The following is a 19,488-nucleotide window of genomic DNA, read 5'->3' as shown; positions in this document are numbered from 1 at the left end:
CCGTGGTCGGCGCTGCGCTATTGGTAAGGTACACGTACACGCACGCTAGCGTTGTGCAAATTATGCCCCGCGCCGGAAGTGCCCTTGCTACCAAGTGCACTAAATCTTGACGAAAAAGCCACATCCGGGTACTTTTTACATCATTGGCGATAGCGAGAATTGAATTGAACTGAACTGAATTCCGATACTTTGAAATGAAAAAAAAAAAATGCATACAGCTGTAGCCTTGATCACTTCCCCGACCACGTTGCCTGTCGGAGGGGTGTTCCTGTAGGAGTTGCGGCCGATGATAAAGATGACTGCAGAAATAGAGAAGGAAAACAATATTTTAATATTTCTATGCTACCATAGCAATCAAGGAACTACAGTGTATGCATTGCAAATGTAAGTTGACTTATATTGATAAATGATTACCTGGACACCACTTATGTGGCCAAAGGAATATATATCTCACAACTTTTTTTGAAAATATTTTTAGTCAGATAACGTGGATACTCTTACAAAAATAAACATCCAAACAAAGATACTGTCAATGACATCATCTGTCAATCACTGCTAAAGTAATAATATGATTTCAAACAAAAGACAATGGAATGCACCTTTCCCTAAACTGAGCATATGCTGCGTGTTTCCAATGTCATTAGTAGGGATTAACAAAAGACATTGTAAGGATATTCCAGTTGCATTCCATTGTCTTTTGTTCATCATTTCAGTATTTTCCAGTGATTGACAGATGATGTCATGGACAGAATCTTCATTCTCTTAGGGTAATGTCGCCTTGGGGAGACATGGAGTACCTCCAATAAACCAGTGTCTTTTAATGTGCATGTTTATGTTTCTGTAATAGAGACAAAAGAGATATGCTCATGTACTATGGCTCATCAGGCTGTTTGGACTACATACACATACAGACACCCGTAGGCATTAATTTTGTTGAAATCTCCCTATAAGCATTGTGTTGAAATCTCTGTACTACATACACTTCATACAAGAAACAATCATCAGTATCATAACCTGAAGGAATGCAAAGCTGGTTTGAGATGGCACACTATTAAAAACTCTTTATTTCTTCATCAAAATCTGAGAAAAATGCTGGCACATACTGCATGCTGAGGTTTTTGATTTATCCACTCATTGAAAGGAAACATAAAGAATATTGAGACAAATGAAAAGGACAATGGCAACATGAACACAAACAGAAATGGCAAACACTTGAAAACACATGTCGGACATCAACAGAACAAAGGCACAGAGGTGTTTAATCATGAGTGAGAATAAAAGAAGAAAGGAAGGGTCAAGAACCCTCCCCTCCTTCCCATGATGCCTAGCAAACAAAGACTGATGTTAGTCTGTTCTCAAAACTCACTTATCGCCACAGCCATAAGAGCCGCTGGGACCCCAAATGCCAGGGTGTAGCAGTCGTTGCCGAAGCACTGGACATCGTGACGGAGGATGGGTGTGAGAAAGGTGGACAGGAGACTTCCACAGTTGATGGAGAAGTAGAAGATGGAGAAGAATCTCTGGATGTCTCGCTCCTGGACGCGGAAAAGTTTCAAAGTAAGGTGTCTTCATTCCCCGCATTTAATTTGGATGCAAAGTCTTTCAGATTTACTGCTCATTTGTTTGTTTACAAGTATTCTGCTTCTAAAATCAATGCAAAATAGAATTACATTGTTGCAGAGAATTAAACAAAACTTGAGTACATCACAAAGGATCAAAATAGAAGTATGTACAATGTCATAGAATACTACAGCACAATTATTATACAACATTTTTGGTTGTATAAATCAAAACAGGCAGTACATTTGATTCAACAAGGAAGCAGGAGACTATCAGCATAAGCATGGCTTGACTGGGCTGAATTATGGCCTCACGAGGAATGTAGCTCAGGTTTGCCTCTAAAGGTAGATTTTTGGGATAGTATGTAGCGAGAGAAAGATACAAGGTAGTGCTGTGCAAGTGATATGTGAATCATACAAAACTTACAATGATTCTTACTATCAGCCTGGTCAAATGACGTTGCCTAGAAAGTACCATTGCATGCTTTTCACTGATGAGCATACAACTTTTGTCAGCCAGTTTGAACAGCACACGACAATGCTATCAATAATGTACATTTACTCCAATACGCTCTTCCTCAAGATCCCAGTTTTCCTGTGACATCACATGATGTACACTTTTGTAGTGCACACTCACTCAGGAACAAAAGCACCTTAAATAGTTCCAATGATATAATTTTCATATCAATCTCTAATTTCTCACACAACTGTACTATTTGCTTTTCCTGAGAAATGGTTGTCATCACCTTACTTGCCAAGACTTTGCAATTTTAAATTTCTCAATATTTTGCCAGTCTGACCGCCCCTAATGAGTGTGCCCAGACGAAAAAAAGAAATTAACAAAAATGCCTTGGTAAAAGTCAAAGATCAATATCTCAGACACAAAATACTGGAACAAAAAAGGGTTCCTAATGAAACATTAATACACTCACTATAACAATTATATGCATATACATGTATTGAGTACATTTTAACTATCATAGACTTATGTATGTAGATTAAGAATACATGTGTACTATCAAAAGAAGACTAGCTGATATCATACATTGTATATCGTGAGAACTACTGGTATTAGAAATCTCCATAAACTACTTTCCATATGTGCTGAATTACAATGTGTCTGTAAAACTGAAAGACTATCATTCATCACCGATGAAAATAGGAGCATATGCTACATATATATGACTGATGTCTTAGATAGTTGTGATTTGAATGTAACAAACAAACAAACAAACAAAAAGAAAACAAAAAACAAGCTGTACCTGATCAGCATTAAACTGGTCTCCTCCAAAAGCCGACACACAGGGCTTAATACCACCAGTTCCAAGACCTATTAGGATAAGGCCTATCATTGGTCCATATCTGCAGAGAAAGAAATGAACAATGTGATCACACAAGGCACGCGCAACCTGAACACACACAACGATTGTGGGGGCGTGCTGTATTGTTAGTCTAACACTATTGGTTTGTGTGGACAGCATGCACATACACACACTTTGAAGGCTACCAGTATATTACAGAGCATATTTTACTCATGTTCACTTTAAATTCACTGATACAATGCTAAGCACTAGAAATCCCTTTAAATGTTTTAAGAACACACTCATACCATCCTGACGGATTTGGGGGCCAAAATGTTCTGTTACTCAAGTGAACAGGTAGATGTATGCTCCCTCAAGTGAACATACATGTAGATGTACAGTACGCACCCGAAATCCATCTTTTAAATGTCTATTTGAGTCACCAAAGTGTTATTTAATGAAGTACGAAGTCGTCAAAGTGAAATTTGATGTTACAGAGAGCACCAAAGTGCAAAAACAAAAGAATAAAAAGAAGTTTGAATGTCATCCACTTACAGTTCGGGTGATCCCGTAGTCTGGGGAGGTAAGGCGGTGAAACACATCACGGCATTGCCAATCATGTAGATCTGGGCGATGTACACGATGGTCCTGGAGCAGCGGAAAAGAGATGAGGTGGACAGTGACTAATAAAACATGAAAAGTGTGATGTCATCGTCATGGATACAGATTTCAAAAACATCAATGGAAGGCCTACTCCAGTTAGCTAAATTGATTGAATGCAAAAGGGAGGATTATTTCTATTCCACATACCTGTTGCTCAAAGATTGGGACAAGTGTAATAATACTAGACTTTTACATTGCGAGATGCACAGATGTCGTACACTATAAACTTTAATATGACCTACTGTATCAGTGAATATTTTGCGCAAGTAATTTTTTGCGTTCTCCTAAGCTGACTTTTGTGTGTTCTTTATTCTGTGGAATCAAGACACTACACTGTAGAACATACAAGAGAAAATATTTCTGTGGTTTTATTTTTGTGCTAGTTTTTGATCATACAAAATGTGAGAAAATTTCCACTTTTAAAGTATTTTATTTTCTCTCTCTGACTTAGGGTACCATGAGATTTTCGCTGGCAACAAAATAAAAGGATCAAGTCTGGCCTGACAAGCCGATCTACTCCAATGTCAATTGGATGCTTGAAATGACTGGTTTTAAGCAAAAAGACCAAGGCTAAGGGCAGGTGTCTCGCTATTGGCCATCACCAACAAAAATAATAATAATAATAATAATTAGAATCAGTCAACCACCTATCAGTATCATATTTTAAAACACACACACACAAAACAAAAACAAAAAAAAAAAAAACCTCAGCAACCTTATTAAATGAGCCTTAGAAAATTGCATCATCATTTTACCAGTAAGTCATAATCTTTCATTCTTGCATCTGGACAAAATGAAAAATAAATAAATGCAGGCAAACTTTATTCACAGAGCGTGAATGGCTCCTAACCCCTTGAGGATGGGCTAATTTTGCTTCGACGTGCATTTCGTTGGTGGGGTGACAAAACCTCGTATCTCAATATTTGGTGAAAATTAGTTTTCTTCATTATATTGAAGCTAGGAACCATTACTATGTAATTCCCAATCCTTATATGCCCATCTGCAAAAATAAGGTCACAAATGATAAATAAAAGTTGGCTGTTTCCATTGACTTACATGTTATGGCAGCCATGTTTTTTAGCTCTCCTGAACATTTGACATTTTTGAGATACGAGGGTTTGTCACCCCACCAACGATTTGCCATTAGACACTTGCTCGAGTGTACTCGGGCCTCGTACTCAACGGGTTAATTGTGCCGAGTCAGAATTTTCCTGCTACCTACCTGTACTTCCCCAGCCATCCGTCCGCTATCATGGCTCCAAAGATGGGGGAGAAATAGCAGAGCATGTTGAAGGAGTGGTAGATGGCTGTCGCCGTGTTGTCGCCAAGGAGAAGGATGTTGGTGAAGTAGAGCACCAGGATAGCTGGAGGAGTGGAGCAATGCAAACAGCTGACTTCATCAGCACCCCATTCATACGGGAGTTATCTGGCTTCAGGTCCAGACCCGAAGCAAAATGACTCTCAGTATACAAGGTCAAAAGATATGTAATAGCCCTTGCTAAAAGCTAGCCCACTCTCAGACGCAGTACAGGCCAGCTCCAGGCCCAAGCTAATGTCAGTATAAATATGACCCGCCACGACAAAAGGATCTGAAAGTTGCTGATGGCTGAGCTGAGAAAATTGAGATTGACGTCAAATCATCAAAATCAGTCAAAACCGTCTAATTGCTTTTTTTGGCATAACTTTGTAGTCTAATGTTTTGTCTATCATCTGCAGAAATATCGAAGCTAAATGATCAAAGGAAAAGCAAGAAATTAGCATTTTTCTGGGCCATGATTTTCTGAATTTCACCAGAACAGATATGTGTCCAAAGATTTGGATTTAACGCCGCAGATAGACTCCTCCCCTAGCAATGAGGAAGTGATCTTACTGGTCAGTGCATGACATCTTGGTTACTGATTGGTTGTGCATAGACCATTGGCGCTAAGCTTGAATGAATATTGTGGAGGTTGCTGGGGCATACCTTCTATTGTCCAGAGGTGAACACTGTCATACTTCCCCTTGATCACAATTGCATCAGAAAGAAAACATTAAAGGTGGTTTTCTCGAATCGCTGATTTCCTACACCACTTGACATGCTCTCATAAAATCGATATCTTTGCAACCGAGCACTTTTAGGAATCATGTTATATATGAACTTAAAGCGGAAGAGTAAGGAAATAATGTCATGTCATTTTCAGAAAATCGACCTCCCCCAACTTTTGGATCCTTTTGTTGTAGCAGGTCACAAGTAGTATCTCGATTTTAACTCCAACTAAATTCAGTAACCCATGAAGTACATATTGATTTAAAAAAATGCATGTGTGGGAAGCACAGCTGGGGGGAGGGGTGATAAAGAATACCAAGTTTAACTCTGGTCTTGCATGGAACTCGGGTGGTGAAGAATGACAATACAAAATGACTTATCCTGAGCTAAAGCTTCAGAAGTGAGCTAAAGTTATGTGCAGTACAAAAGGGGTGGGTTTTCAGATCATGCTCCCTCTAATTCATTTGTCATGGCTCCATTTTAGAAGCGACTGTCCAACTTTGCTGACTGAACTGCATCATGATGTTCAAAAACATGGATAAACACTTCCGAATACAAATGTTTTGAGAATTATGCCATTACAATCACAAGATTTACAAATGAATACCAGCATGTTTAAATTGATGAAATTCTTGTGTCAAGTTGCTTTTATTGCAACTGATTGACAAATTGCCCCACATCATATGAGCACTAAATTGATCAGTGTTTCAGTGGCAGCCATGACAAAAGACACACTGATCAATTCAGTGCTTATTTACGTCAATAAGGCAATTTGTCAATCAGCTTGAATACTACCATTCTCGTAAACTATAATGCACTGTTTATTCATATGCCATTGTCTGTGGTAAAGTGATTTGTATTGGAAATCTGCACACTATCATAGTTTCACTCAGTTGTAAGCAATTAGCATTTACTTCCTAGCCTATTTTTTTCACAGCTTTATGTCAACATAATATCAGAGGCTTTGTTACGTAGCAAACAGGAAACAACGTGAATGTTAAAAGTGGTGCCTTTAAATCCTGGGTGGTCAAGATTAACAAATCACTGACATCACATCGATTCTTCTCTTAACTCTTTCTGCACCACATCATGGAAATATGTGACTTGTGATGCTTTTGACATCGTGTAAAAATCTACCCCTACCCCCCCCCCAAAAAAAAAGAATTGTTATTGCCAGACATCAAGTCAGACACAGCAATTCTGTTTAAACAAATACAATCTTGATACAATATGGATATGGATAACACTTTACAAAGCAAACATGTTTGACATTTGGAATGCAAAGACACCTTGTCATATGTAAATATAGCTATCTGTATACCTGCCATTTCTTTCTCATTACATTTGATTAGAGAGGACAAAATTGTTCAATCATTTCCCCATGAACATCATTTCATTAACACCATCACCCTTAGCTAAATTACTAAACAATGTGTAGTAGTAGTACATTGTAGTAGTAGCAGTAGTAGTAGTACAAACTAGTAGCAGTAGTACTGGCAGTAGTAGTAGTAATAATAGTAGTAGTAGTAGTAGTAGTAGTAGTAGTAGTAGTAGTAGTAGTAGTAGTAGTAGTAGTAGTAGTAGTAGTAGTAGTGGTGGTGGTTGTAGCAGTAGCAGCAACAGCAGTAATAGCAGTAGTAGTAGTAGTAGTGTAGTAGTTGTAGTAGCACAACGTGCAGTAGACATAGTAGTACTAGTAGTAGTAGTCGCAGTCGTAGTAGTAGTATCATTACAATCATCATTATCATTACTATGAGAGCTTCTATCATCACTGTCATCTTCACAATCATCAGTAACCATCAATGATCAACATCCTAATCAATACTGATATTGTTTTTGTTGTTCTTTTTACCACAAAGTACATCTAAAAAGGAACGGCGTTATGGTTTACAAACCTTTCATGCCATAGTATGAAAACCTCTCGCAGAACTCCGTGCCAACGATGAAAAAGACACTCTTGGGGAACCCGGACTTGCCTGTCATGAATTTCTGGAACCGACAAACAAACAGACAGATAGACACACAAACAGACAGACAGACAGACAGACAAATAGACATATACAGACAGACAAACAAATAGATATACACAGACAGATGGAGAGACAGACAGTAAAAATAAAAAAGAAGAAATGAAAAAGACAGTCAGACAGACAGAAATACAGAGAGATAGCCAAAGAAACAGACAAATACACAGACATAAACAAAAACAGACAGAAAGACATGCAGACAGACCAACAGACACAGATGGACAGATAGAGAGTTATACAGAAGAGAGGCAGAAAAAAAGAACAACAAGTTTAATAGGGAGAAAATGGAAATTACAGAGCTCATTGAATGCATTGACCAAATGAATGGAGCACAAAACTAGTATTGTCACATGCAACTCAGTGTGTCACTAAATGCCAGCCATCGAACCATTGCATTCAATTACTGTCATGGCACAACACATCAATGAGCAGCCAATGGCTGTTTTGTAAAGCAGCACAAGGGTTAAAGGTCGGGAACAGTGATCTGAAAAATGTTGAAAATACAGTACTCTCCGCGTAATCAGGTATCGCTTAAACGGGTACTCCGTTTAATTGGGTAGTATTGTTAAAGTCAGTTCCAATGCACATTAAAATTACCTGATAATCGGGTTGCCTCTCCGCATAAACGGGTAAAAATGTTCTTCTAACCTAATTTCTACCCACATTTTATCGCAGATATAACACTTTAAGATATCATGCATGTCAAATTTTTCACGGCTAATCACATTTTCTGCATAATTTGCAAAGAAGATCGATCATTTTGGGAGTGATTAAACATGCAAACACTTGTACACATACCGACTTGCCACATGAAAACGAACATTTATGTAGCTGGCACTCACAACTGCATAGACAGACAGGAGTTGAACACACTTGCGCTCCCGCCTTGCTCCGCCACAACATTCACAATACGAGAAGTTTGCAACGAAAATCAGGCCATGCGCCATCTGGCCAGCTCCATAAAATTTGGCTTTTCCCCAGTCACTTCTCGAAAAGCGAAAAGTAACCCGACGTTCTACGTGACTTGTGCACGCAAAGAGACATGTTCATTTCGGAAAAGTCTGCGTGTTAGCGTGGAGTCTATAGTCAAATGATAAAGTGTTTTGAAGACATAATTATTTGTCCCCCCCCCCCTCAAAAAAAAAAGAATGTAAATTGTAATATAATTTAACAATATAATTGTTCGTGACTGAGCAGGTGTAAGGTATTCGTAATGTGCCGTGCAAGCACTTGTGTTAAGCATACTGTGTAGGTGTTTGGTGCAGTATACAATGTGCGTCATATTGTGAATGAGACGTGTTTCTCTGTTAATTGGGTACTCCGCTTAATCGGGTAAGAAACGCTCTGCCCGAGCCTACCCGATTATGTGGAGAGTACTGTATCACATTCGATGCATGTATGTAGGTCTGTGGTATCACAAAACATCCTACTATGTAAAATTTTTGCAATTAAGCCTAAAATATAAGGAGATACATGATCAGTATTTTTCTCATCAAACCATAACTCTAGACGGCTTAGTCTGGTAACATTTTTATTACAACTACTGTTCACATTTTGCGTCTTTAACAATACTTTATAACATTATCCGATTATATGGATTCAAATTTTTACAGTGGTTGTTTCTATCCCAAGCTCACATTTTGAAACTACATGTAGTTTAAAGCACTAATGCTGGGATTTTGTTTCATCTGCAAATGGTAAATTGTGCCTTTTAAGGAGCAAAATGAAGAATTGAATGAAACTAATGACAATTAGAATGATTATCTTTAGGATGGCATGACCAACTGACATTTCAACTGTGGAACTTTTCTGTCCATTTTCTTCAATCAATTGCTGTTTACGCTGCTCTGATTTCTGGTGTGTCATTATCAACAACTAATTCAAGCAAGCTTGATAAATGATATAAAATAGGCAGGTTCATTTTGTCATCTTGATGTTTTGCACCGACCTACATTTTGACACTGCCGCCCAACAGCAGCAGCGTAGCTAAATATGTTCAAATCGCGTAATTACATTTACCCATTTGGTGAGCTCTTCCGACAAACTCATGCACACGCATCCTTCCTTAATATGAAATTAGTCCTCATTAGGACCTAACGAGGGATTCATGACTTACCCCCACACGCCCCCATCCTTTGCCGCTTATCTTCTTGTCGGGCTGTTTGCCTATCAGCGACGTATCTGCAACATCAATCAGGCACAGACGATGGGAGGAAAAACTCTCGACAAAAGAATTTTGAATTTAATACATGAATTTGATCATGGAATAACCATCATCATGAGCACTGTAATACTCTATGAACTCTGTTAGAGTTAAATTCATATGAAGCTTTACATCACATATGAAGCATGAACATCAGCTCTTTTTTTGTGTGTGTTGCCCTGTCTTCAGGTTTGCTTTCATGGTGATACTTTGGGCCCATAGTAAATGAATTCAGAAAGAAATATTAAAGCACTTGATGTATAGCAGTGATCTTACTAGCATGCCGAGGTGATGGTGTCCTTATTCGTTTTCAATTAGATTTTTTTTTTTCATACATCAGACTGAAATGGCATTACAGCATACCAGAAGCAGATGAAGCATATATACTGTATGTAGCATCAGGAGAAAGTGTACAACAAGCATGCATTGCCATTGTTGAAGGAGTGACAAACTTTTAGTAAGAGTAGCAGAAGAAGAAATTGTCTCAGAATATAAACTAAAATGACTTTATCACAGCTGTAAGCATACATCACAGTAATCATAGTGGAGATATCACTTGTAGCAGAAAATATAGTGGCAGTAGTGGTAGTACTATTAATAGTAGTAGAGGTAGTGGCAGCAGCAGTAATAGTAGTAGTGGCGGGAGCAGAAGTAGAAGTAGCAGCAGCAGTAGTAGTCGTCATCATCGTTGTAGTAGTAGTCAGGGCTGGCAGAACGGGGGCGAGGGGGCGAGGGCCCCCCCCCCCCCCCCCCCCACACACACACTTTTTTTTTTTTTCACACCATACAAAAGAATACATAAGGTCTCATCCCCACTTTGGGCCCCCACTTTTTTAACCCAGAAGTGTTTAAGTGGCACTAGAAAGAAATAGTATAGAAATCTTGAAGTGTGAGTGCGGTAAGGCATTCTTTTTTTTTTTGCTTGTTAGCTGGTGAAATCAGGAAGTGGTACCAGAAGTGTGAAGTGCCCCCCCCCCCCCACATACACACTTTTGAAAACATGGCGCTGGCCATGGTAGTAGTAGCAGTTAGTAATAGTAGTAGGAATAGAAGTACAATACAGCAGTAGTATCAAAATAAGCAACAAAGCAGTAGATAGTAGAAATAATAGATGTATAGTACATTTAGTAGAAGCACCAGCGGAAGTAGTTGCAGTACTAGTAGACCATGTATCTGTCAAACAAAAGCTTTCAATTTGGCAACAAAAAAAAAAGGAGGGGGAAGGTAATGGGGAAGGAAGGTTAGATTTTCACTCAGCACTAAACACTCCAGATATGTGAAGAATATCCCACATCAACAAACATCTTGCTGTTTATACCTTGGTTTGGAGTAGGTTTGCCACCATTATTGGGGGCGCTATTTTCTTCCATGATGAAAGGAACCAGCTCGCTTTCTTCGGCCAGGTCCGTCATCCGTCGTCCAGCTCACTCCAGCCAATCAAAGGCTAGACCCTTTCCCCCTCTGTAGTCCGCTGCTCTTCCCCGCTTTGTGCAGTGTTAGAGATATTAATAAGCCTTACAACTCTCCCTCTACCAGCAAGCGCTCAAAATCATTAAGCCTACCGTCAAAACATTTTACAATACTAGACAGAAAGATGAAACATTAAAGTACTTTATAACCCCTAAAGAGATAATGAACAAGGACCTTGTGGTCCCCTCATTTAACATCTGGATTCTGAGGATAGTGAGATGGCAAGCACAATTTCAGTAAAATCTGAATGGTATTGTTTTAAAAAATAGCATGATTAAAGGTAAACAGAAGATCTATCATCACAAACTCTGTTTATAGTATTTCAGCATTCTACCCTTAAAGATCACTGAGTATTAAAAGTGATACAGACTAGATTTCTAGATGAATCATTTAAAGGGATAGTTACGATGTATGTTTCATGCACTGTGTATATGATTAGTGGATTTTTTTTATGAGAATGGGAAAAGAGCTTTTTGTGTTGGATATATTGGCTTTAATATGATAGAGCGGTGAAAGCAGAGGTTGTCATGGAAAAGGGGGAAGGTACAAGGTGGAGGTCAACTGGAGGGGCTATGATGCTATGCTGAGACCTGTCACAGAGTGAAATGGATGCAGAAAAACAGAATGGGGTTCAGTAGATTAGCATTGTCACGTACTTCATAATGAATCGCATGGTTGATTAATAAAACAATGATTTTCATGATTGCCCATTCAAGCCAAAGCATTACATTTCTAGCTCAACATTCAGCACAGCAATGTGCAAAATGAATATAAATACAATATGTTCAATGGATTAAGATCTGTTTTGCATTGAATTTGTACTGTACGTATACAAAATGTAGATGACAAAATAAGCATGTATACTGTGTATGTATTATGTATAATCAAGGAGGTTACCTCCCTGACAAGCGACCTAAAATCACATAAAACCTTCATAAGACTGCATTGCTAGCTCCATGGACCAGAACATATCATCTAGTGGTTTTACGTGTACATATGCCAGCCAGTCCTTCAGTGCATGTGTTGTGCATACAATGTGTGCATTGTATGGTCTCTTTCATTCTGGCATACCATATATTGTCATCATGCTGCATTTAAAAACAATGTGAAAGAGCAACTCATGGTCAAACTAAAATGATGTATTGCAGCTATTGAACAGTGTTTAGTCTCTTTTGTCCTTGAACAGTTTCCACATGATCACAAAGTATATAATCTGGCTCTTTTTCTCACAAAAGTTTTTTGTTTATTTACTTTTATTTTTGTATAATGATTGATATACAGCTTTGGCAAGGCCTCAGATGCAGGCTACTTTAATGCACCTTTTTTTAAGTCTCATACTTTAGGGTTTTCCTATAAAACTGATCCATTTGAAAATATGTACACACTGCTCAGAAACATTTCAACAAGCATCAACAGTGGCGGACCCAGGAATTCTGTAAAGGGGAGGGGATGAAAAAAAAAATACTTCTGGTGCCACTTCCAGGAATTTAATCAGCTGACAAGAAAAAAAAATGCTCCGGTGCTATTTGCACCCATCCCCAATCCACCACTGACCAGTATCTGTGTGACTAATTTTTTTCAAGCTATAGCCCTGTAGATCAATTAAGATAAATTTTACATGGATTCGCATTTTCTTCTGCATGTTGTATTGTGTTTGGTCTTGCAACTACATTGTATTTTTAAATACTGGAAGAGGAGGACAGAAACATCAAAACTTCTTGATTTATGTAGGCCCTACTCTATTAGTCTTACAACAGTATCATATTTTGCTGCATTTTTTAACAGTATGAATGGGGCCCCCAGAGGATGAACTGACTGTGTGTGAATAGCACTAGAAGTAAATCCTGACATTTGAATGATATTCTGGTGCCATGAGGAATGAGGTCGGTGAATGTTTCTGGTATTTGCCACTGACTGCAACTTCACTGACCATCTTTTAAAGATTCATGAATAGTCTGTAATTCAGCTTATTACGCATTCAAGAGTCGCTACAGGAATCCCACAGTGCATGTGGGCAAAAATTTTATCCTCAAATCTAGTCTAGCCCCCAGACCACATAAATGTAAGGCATGGGCTATCAATATAGATGCTGTCTTGAAAGTGCATTGTGCACTCCACATACAGTACGAAGTTACAGGTAGCTTCAACAGAGTATCAAAAATCAAACAACTACAACAGCATAACGTTCACTAAAATTTAAGAAGAATTAGGAAAGTTATGGGATTTTACAGTTTTGCATCTCTTTATTTGCAGTAAATCTTAATGTCTACATTCAGTATAACATTATATGAAGTAATGATATCCAATTGACTTCACAATCTCCCATTGACAAGCCTACTATATACACTGAATACTAAATAATATTTCTAATCTATCATACTGTATAAGCTGTTATTTTTGCGCACAGATATTTTTGTAAATGAGCAGGTCATGGACATTTTCGCGAGATGCTGCTTTCGCGCATTGACACTGAGGTCATCTTAACCCGTTGAGGACGGTTTGATTTTGCTACAACACGCATTTCCCATAGACGCTTGCCCGAGTATACTCCGGACTCGTCCTCAACGGGTTAAGTTGAATGGTAGCCTAGCGCAAGGCGATAATTTTGTATCTTGTTAAATTCGGTTACAGCTCGTTATTCCGAAGGTTCGTTTAATATTCCGAAGGCTCTTTATTCCTAAGATTCGTTATTCCGAAGGTTCATTGTTCCGAATTTCAGATTTGGATTAACCAATCTTCGGAGTAACGAACCTTCGGAATAACGCCACAAACTTTCGGATTAACGAACCCTTTTTCATTTTCGGATTAACGAACCTCTAGGTATAGGGAATTTGCGTGTTTCGGATTAACGACCCTTCGGAATAACGAACCTTCGGAATAGCGAACCTTCGGAATAACGAACAGCACCCGTTAAATTCATGGCCCAACAGTGATTCGCAAAATTTGTGAAAATTAAACCCTCACAGAAATATCAGCTTATACAGTACCAAATTTCCTTTTGAAATAAAAAATAAAGGTAAAAGATTTGTTTTGAATAGTATACTTCATGTCTAATTATTTCTATACCTGTCAATTGCGATAGATTAGCAATACTGACCTCTACAGACCAAATGGGATTGAACATAGATATAATTTTGCTATGGAAATTATCTGAAAGTTTTCGATTTTTCTGTGAAATCTCTACACATATGGTGAATAATCCAATGGAAGGGTCATGATGTAATGACATCATCATACCTTATTTGCATAGTTCGTTGTGTACAATATCACTGTAATGTGAAAACATGCAAAATGTAACAATAATAAAGTGTCTAGTTAATATGTCAGATTTTGGTGAATTCTTCATGTTACGTTCATATCCTTAACAACAGAGCACATCTCATTACTCAATTGAGCAAAAGGAGTACTGGGGGAAAAATCTGATGATTTTTCTTTTTAGATAAATACGAATATGCTGTTAATATTGGAAATGTGGTGCAAATAATGAAAGAGTTTCAAAAGGATTTTAATAGCCACTGAATCTGTGAAAATTTCCATTCTACACAATTTTCCATTCATGTCTACTGTAGTGCATGTGATATAAAAGAAAGACAATTCTATACACTCTACAGCATGAAATAGATCTGATACAAATATTTAAATAGCAAATACATTGCATATAAGATCTTAAAGAAAAAAATATACAGGGCCAAGGCTGGAAATAAGGCTAGAAGCTACAAAGTTGTCGACTGCATGAGTGCCCATATTCCCAGATCGCTGGCTGTCACACTTGGTTAGCAGCAAAATTAATCCACCACATGACGTGGCTGGGGCATGTACTCTTTGCAAGCTTACCAGTGATAAACTGGTGTTAGGAGAATTTAAAAACACAACAAGAACACGAAAAAAAACAACAACCCTTCCTTGACTTTTTCACCAGGAAACGTGGCTGCCCCCACCCCATGGGAGGTAGGCTGAAGAAGGTATGGCTTAGCATACATAATGTCCAGATAGTATCTCCCCACTTCACTGCATCCATTAAAGGGTGAGAGCTCGCTGAATTTCAAACATATCATATTGCCTGTATTTTCCCATTTACTCATGCAGGTGCAGGCGCACACACACACACACACACACACACACGCTCACACAAGTACGCAGTCAGCAAAGAGCCAATCTACGCTTTGGGCCAAAATATCTCATTACGGGTACATTATACGACAGGAGTACTCGTACTGACGGTGGAATCCTGGAATATCAAAAATATTGTGGTATCTAGCCCACAGCATTTCTAAATTTGAACACAATTTTAATATGCCACAAATTATGTGTCAAAAAATCTCATGGTACATTGTACTTAGGGTGGTGATTCCAACTTTGCATAAAATACCATGTACACAGTTGCAAAAAAGATAACCTTTTTGGAAATCTGGTGGCCCAACATAAATTTTAAGTCATGCTGTATCATCGCTAGTTTTGAGCCCTGTATGCTAGTCAGAAATTTTGTTCTAAATTCATCTTGTTTGAGGGTATTTTAAATATACGAAGTGATGAATAATTAACAACTCCATATATTTTACCAATGGATATTGCTTGCAAGTGAAAAATTGTGTGTGATATGTATGAGTTTTACATGTCACGTAATATCAAAACACAGTAAGATACACATTTACAAAAAACTGATATCCACTGCAGTCCTCCGGTTAATACACACTATCGAACCTTTCTCAATTTGCTGTACAAATAAAGCTAGAACCTTCCTTTAAAAATTTTCTCTGTGATGCTGACATGAGAATCTGCAATTTGTACAAATAGCTTGACTTTGGGTAGGAGCAATTCAGCAGTCCCTAACTTAAACTTTAACTTCACTCAATTACAGACTTTGTCTTTAAAAACATACCGATCTTCATTCATTCTATTCAACCTACAAGTACTGCAGAAACAGGAGCAAAGGTGCACAATATAAGTACTGTATTTCTAAAAGTGTACCAATACCCCATGTATCATATTTGCTATATATTTGTAGAATGTTCTTGAGACATGCCCTATGTTATGATCTGATATAATGAAACACATTTACTTTCAAGGGCTGTCACAGGGGAATTATTTCCAGGGTGTTGGTGCACTTTAATCTGGCTACATTTTAGGGAACTTCGCTTACAAGTCAATAATTCTATTGAAGAGTTTCTCCGTGTGAACATAGTATAATATATATATATTCATTATTCTAAATACATATTGTGCTCTTTTTGACAAGATACTGTACTTTGCACTGCTTCAATAGCTTACAATAGCTGTGAGAATTTCCATATTAAACATCTTTCAACATTTACACATAAGGAGAATTTGACTGTTTCCATCAATCTACAAATGAATGGAAATCTGTCAGATGTTAATAATACATGAATCACAACTTGCATTCCATCACAATAAGTGCGATATTGGTCAAAATTGCAGCCTCAGTTTTCTTGAACTTAAAAGTATGGAGGAATATTAAGATGAGGATGCTAAATTGCAATTTTTTAACAACTAATGACTGTTGGGCACACTACAGAAAAAAAGCAGAAAGTCCTATCTATATGCCTGTGTGGTATGCATTTATTACAATTCTACTGGCTATAGCAATGATCGTGTTCCTGTATAGTGATACTATCAGTGCCTTTAAAATACTTTGCCCAAAATAACTCATGTTTCATACATTGCATACACGGACAGTTTTTCATTCTGCTATGAAAAAGATGCAGATGTCTTCCTCGATGCACTAAAAAAAATTTTTTTTTCATCCTACAGATCGGCATCCATTGTGAAACATCAATCATTCTTAGAGGATGAAATAACACCTTTACACTTCATAAAACATATGGCATAAAAAAAGAAACATCATGGAGAGCCAACCAGCAACTTTGGCTGAAATGAAAGAGATGCTGGCGCAGTTGAAAAATCTGTTGAAAAATCAGCAGGCCCATTCACACATACAGCGATATAATGCCATATTTTGCACAGTACAGTGTATTTAGCAATAAGAACACAAACACCTCGCGAAAAATGTATGGTACATGTATCTCGAGTGATCTAGTTCGAAGTTTGAACAATGTGGCATTTGAATGTGAATCCTTTCACAAAATACATTTACTGTATCACCCTTCAAACGGTGGTGCGTTTCTCATTCAACCTGACATATACTTCCCCGTCTACTACATGTATGAAAGAAATTGCTTTATACGTGCAGTGCTTCCCTTGGAGAGGTGTAATTTTGGGCCAGAATCGTCATAGTACAACTGTATTTTGTGAATGAGAACCAGTGGCGGATCCAGGCAGGGGTGCACTGGGCGCATGCCCCACCCCCCCCCCCTTTATTTTTGTTAAAACAGAAGAAATAAAAGAAAAAATTGGGGGTGGGGCGCTTGCACTCCCCCTTTTTGTAAAGGCGCCCCCCTCTTTACGGAATTCCTGGATCTGCCCCTGAGAACAGTTCCAAATTAAATGCCGCGGTATCTATTACTTGGTATTTTGCGAATTATGAGAATACATTGTAGTTTTGAAAAAAAAAAATGGTATTTAATACCATGGAGTACAAATTTCAATGTGAATGCACCTAATCTGGTCATTGAGTGAAAACTGAATATTTGCATAGATTACACATACCAGCAACTTCTTTTCCGAGTTACAAATTGTAGCTTTGTTTCATTGACTTAGACACAAACATGTGTATGGTAATTGGTGCTCTGAATTTAGTGAAGGGTAGACAAAAAAAAACCCAAACAAATCTGATGTTTTCAACTCAGCAGAGAGTTGCACTTCAAATCTCTTCACACCTTACGGCACAAAGGCTACAATAAAGGGGAGATTTATCCAAAAATATGTGAATTTAGTGAAAGCTATGCAAAAATACTGCAAAGTACACATCAGTGATGGTTCTAGAAAGTATCATGATCAAACAGTCCATTCAAAAGTTACACATTTTTCAATGTTTCCTGGTAGCATGGGGATACTTTTTAAATTTTTTTTTTCTCTCTCCAATGTGCTTGTTTTTCTTGTATACTGTTACCAAATGTAATGTTATCATCTTCGCCTTGTTCTTGTTACATGTACGTATTTTAATGAGAATTTGGAAATAAATGAAATGAATAAATGAATGAATACAGTACATTGGTGGCCTGATTTATTTGCACCGACCGGAGTACATTCAAAAACCACAAATAGCACCAGTCAGTGGAGTGCATCAATGCGTTAGATACGCTCATCGGTAACAGTTGAATCTAGTCGAGATTCTGTGGCTGTGTTTGTACATGTAATACCTGTAATACACAACATTTTCGCGTCATGAAACTTTTGCGAATTGGAGGCGACAGCCTTTTTCCCTGCAAGAAATTTTTGCAAGTTGCCTCTAACATTTGATGCATATACAGTGTAGTGTAGACAAGAACTTTCGCGTGCATTTTAATTTCGTGAATCTTGGCTCTTGCGAAATTTGTGAAATGGAAATACATGTATGTGAACATTCCTAATTTTACAATTCAACCTGTACCCATCAGAGATCAGTGATAAAATTGTACACAATTTCTGACAGGATTCTCAAATATATCCAAGCCAGGCCAGCCTTCCCACTCCATGGCTATCCCCATGCTACTGGGTCTTTAAAATCAATGTGCTACGATCACTGGAAGACGAGTCTACCAATGAAATTCATGATATCACAGAAGGGCAAAAATATACTGAAAATATAAAGAATTCAGCATATTTTCATTTTCCTGTCATTATGATACAATAACACTTGACTTCCTTTTTCCAGATGACAGGGGGAACAGTATATATCACCATATCCATTATGTTTCAATAGTAATGTGTCAAAGGAGTGTGTAGTTTCCCATGAAATTTTGTGAAATTCTCTTTTTGTACATGAATACCAAGAGGGATTTTACTAAGTATCACCACATCAGAATTTTCTGATTTCTGGGTTGTAAAACTATGGACAACATATCATTGATACAAATGTACATATCAAGAGGAAAGGATCCCGGAGTGTAAGTCTTTACAGCTCAAAACTGGGTTGGAAAAAAAGATCCATCATTTCATGACACATCTCTAATATAGAACTTTTGATATTAAATCAGTAAATTCTGAGACAGAATCATGATTCATGAGAATATCATGTGACATCAAGAAATTATATGAGGAATCACATGATTTAAGACCTTCTGGAAAATACAAGGTACTGTACAGTAAAATGAGGAATGTTCACCCGCATTTTAACTTAATG

The 19,488-nt window shown here is 37.8% G+C and overlaps 1 protein-coding gene across 1 annotated transcript in view; it reads right to left on the bottom strand.

Annotated features, from left to right (window-relative positions):
- Positions 1 to 19,488, bottom strand: part of LOC139722983 (solute carrier family 15 member 2-like) — a 43,962-nt gene that overhangs the window by 13,965 nt on the left and 10,509 nt on the right. Inside the window, exons 2-8 of the mRNA XM_071634261.1 lie at positions 9,693 to 9,757; positions 7,445 to 7,538; positions 4,746 to 4,887; positions 3,416 to 3,508; positions 2,822 to 2,921; positions 1,367 to 1,535; positions 217 to 299 (exon numbers count right to left, since the gene is read on the bottom strand). Of these exons, the coding sequence (XP_071490362.1) occupies positions 217 to 299; positions 1,367 to 1,535; positions 2,822 to 2,921; positions 3,416 to 3,508; positions 4,746 to 4,887; positions 7,445 to 7,538; positions 9,693 to 9,757 (746 nt within the window). The remainder of the gene's footprint in view (positions 1 to 216; positions 300 to 1,366; positions 1,536 to 2,821; positions 2,922 to 3,415; positions 3,509 to 4,745; positions 4,888 to 7,444; positions 7,539 to 9,692; positions 9,758 to 19,488) is intronic.

This window comes from Diadema antillarum, unplaced genomic scaffold (genome assembly GCF_040938485.1).
Source record: "Diadema antillarum isolate AM-2024a unplaced genomic scaffold, OU_Dant_1.0 scf00000179, whole genome shotgun sequence".
Taxonomy (NCBI): domain Eukaryota; kingdom Metazoa; phylum Echinodermata; class Echinoidea; order Diadematoida; family Diadematidae; genus Diadema; species Diadema antillarum.
The sequence above is the reverse complement of the archived record's forward strand: the minus strand, read 5'-3'. Positions and strand labels throughout refer to the sequence as shown.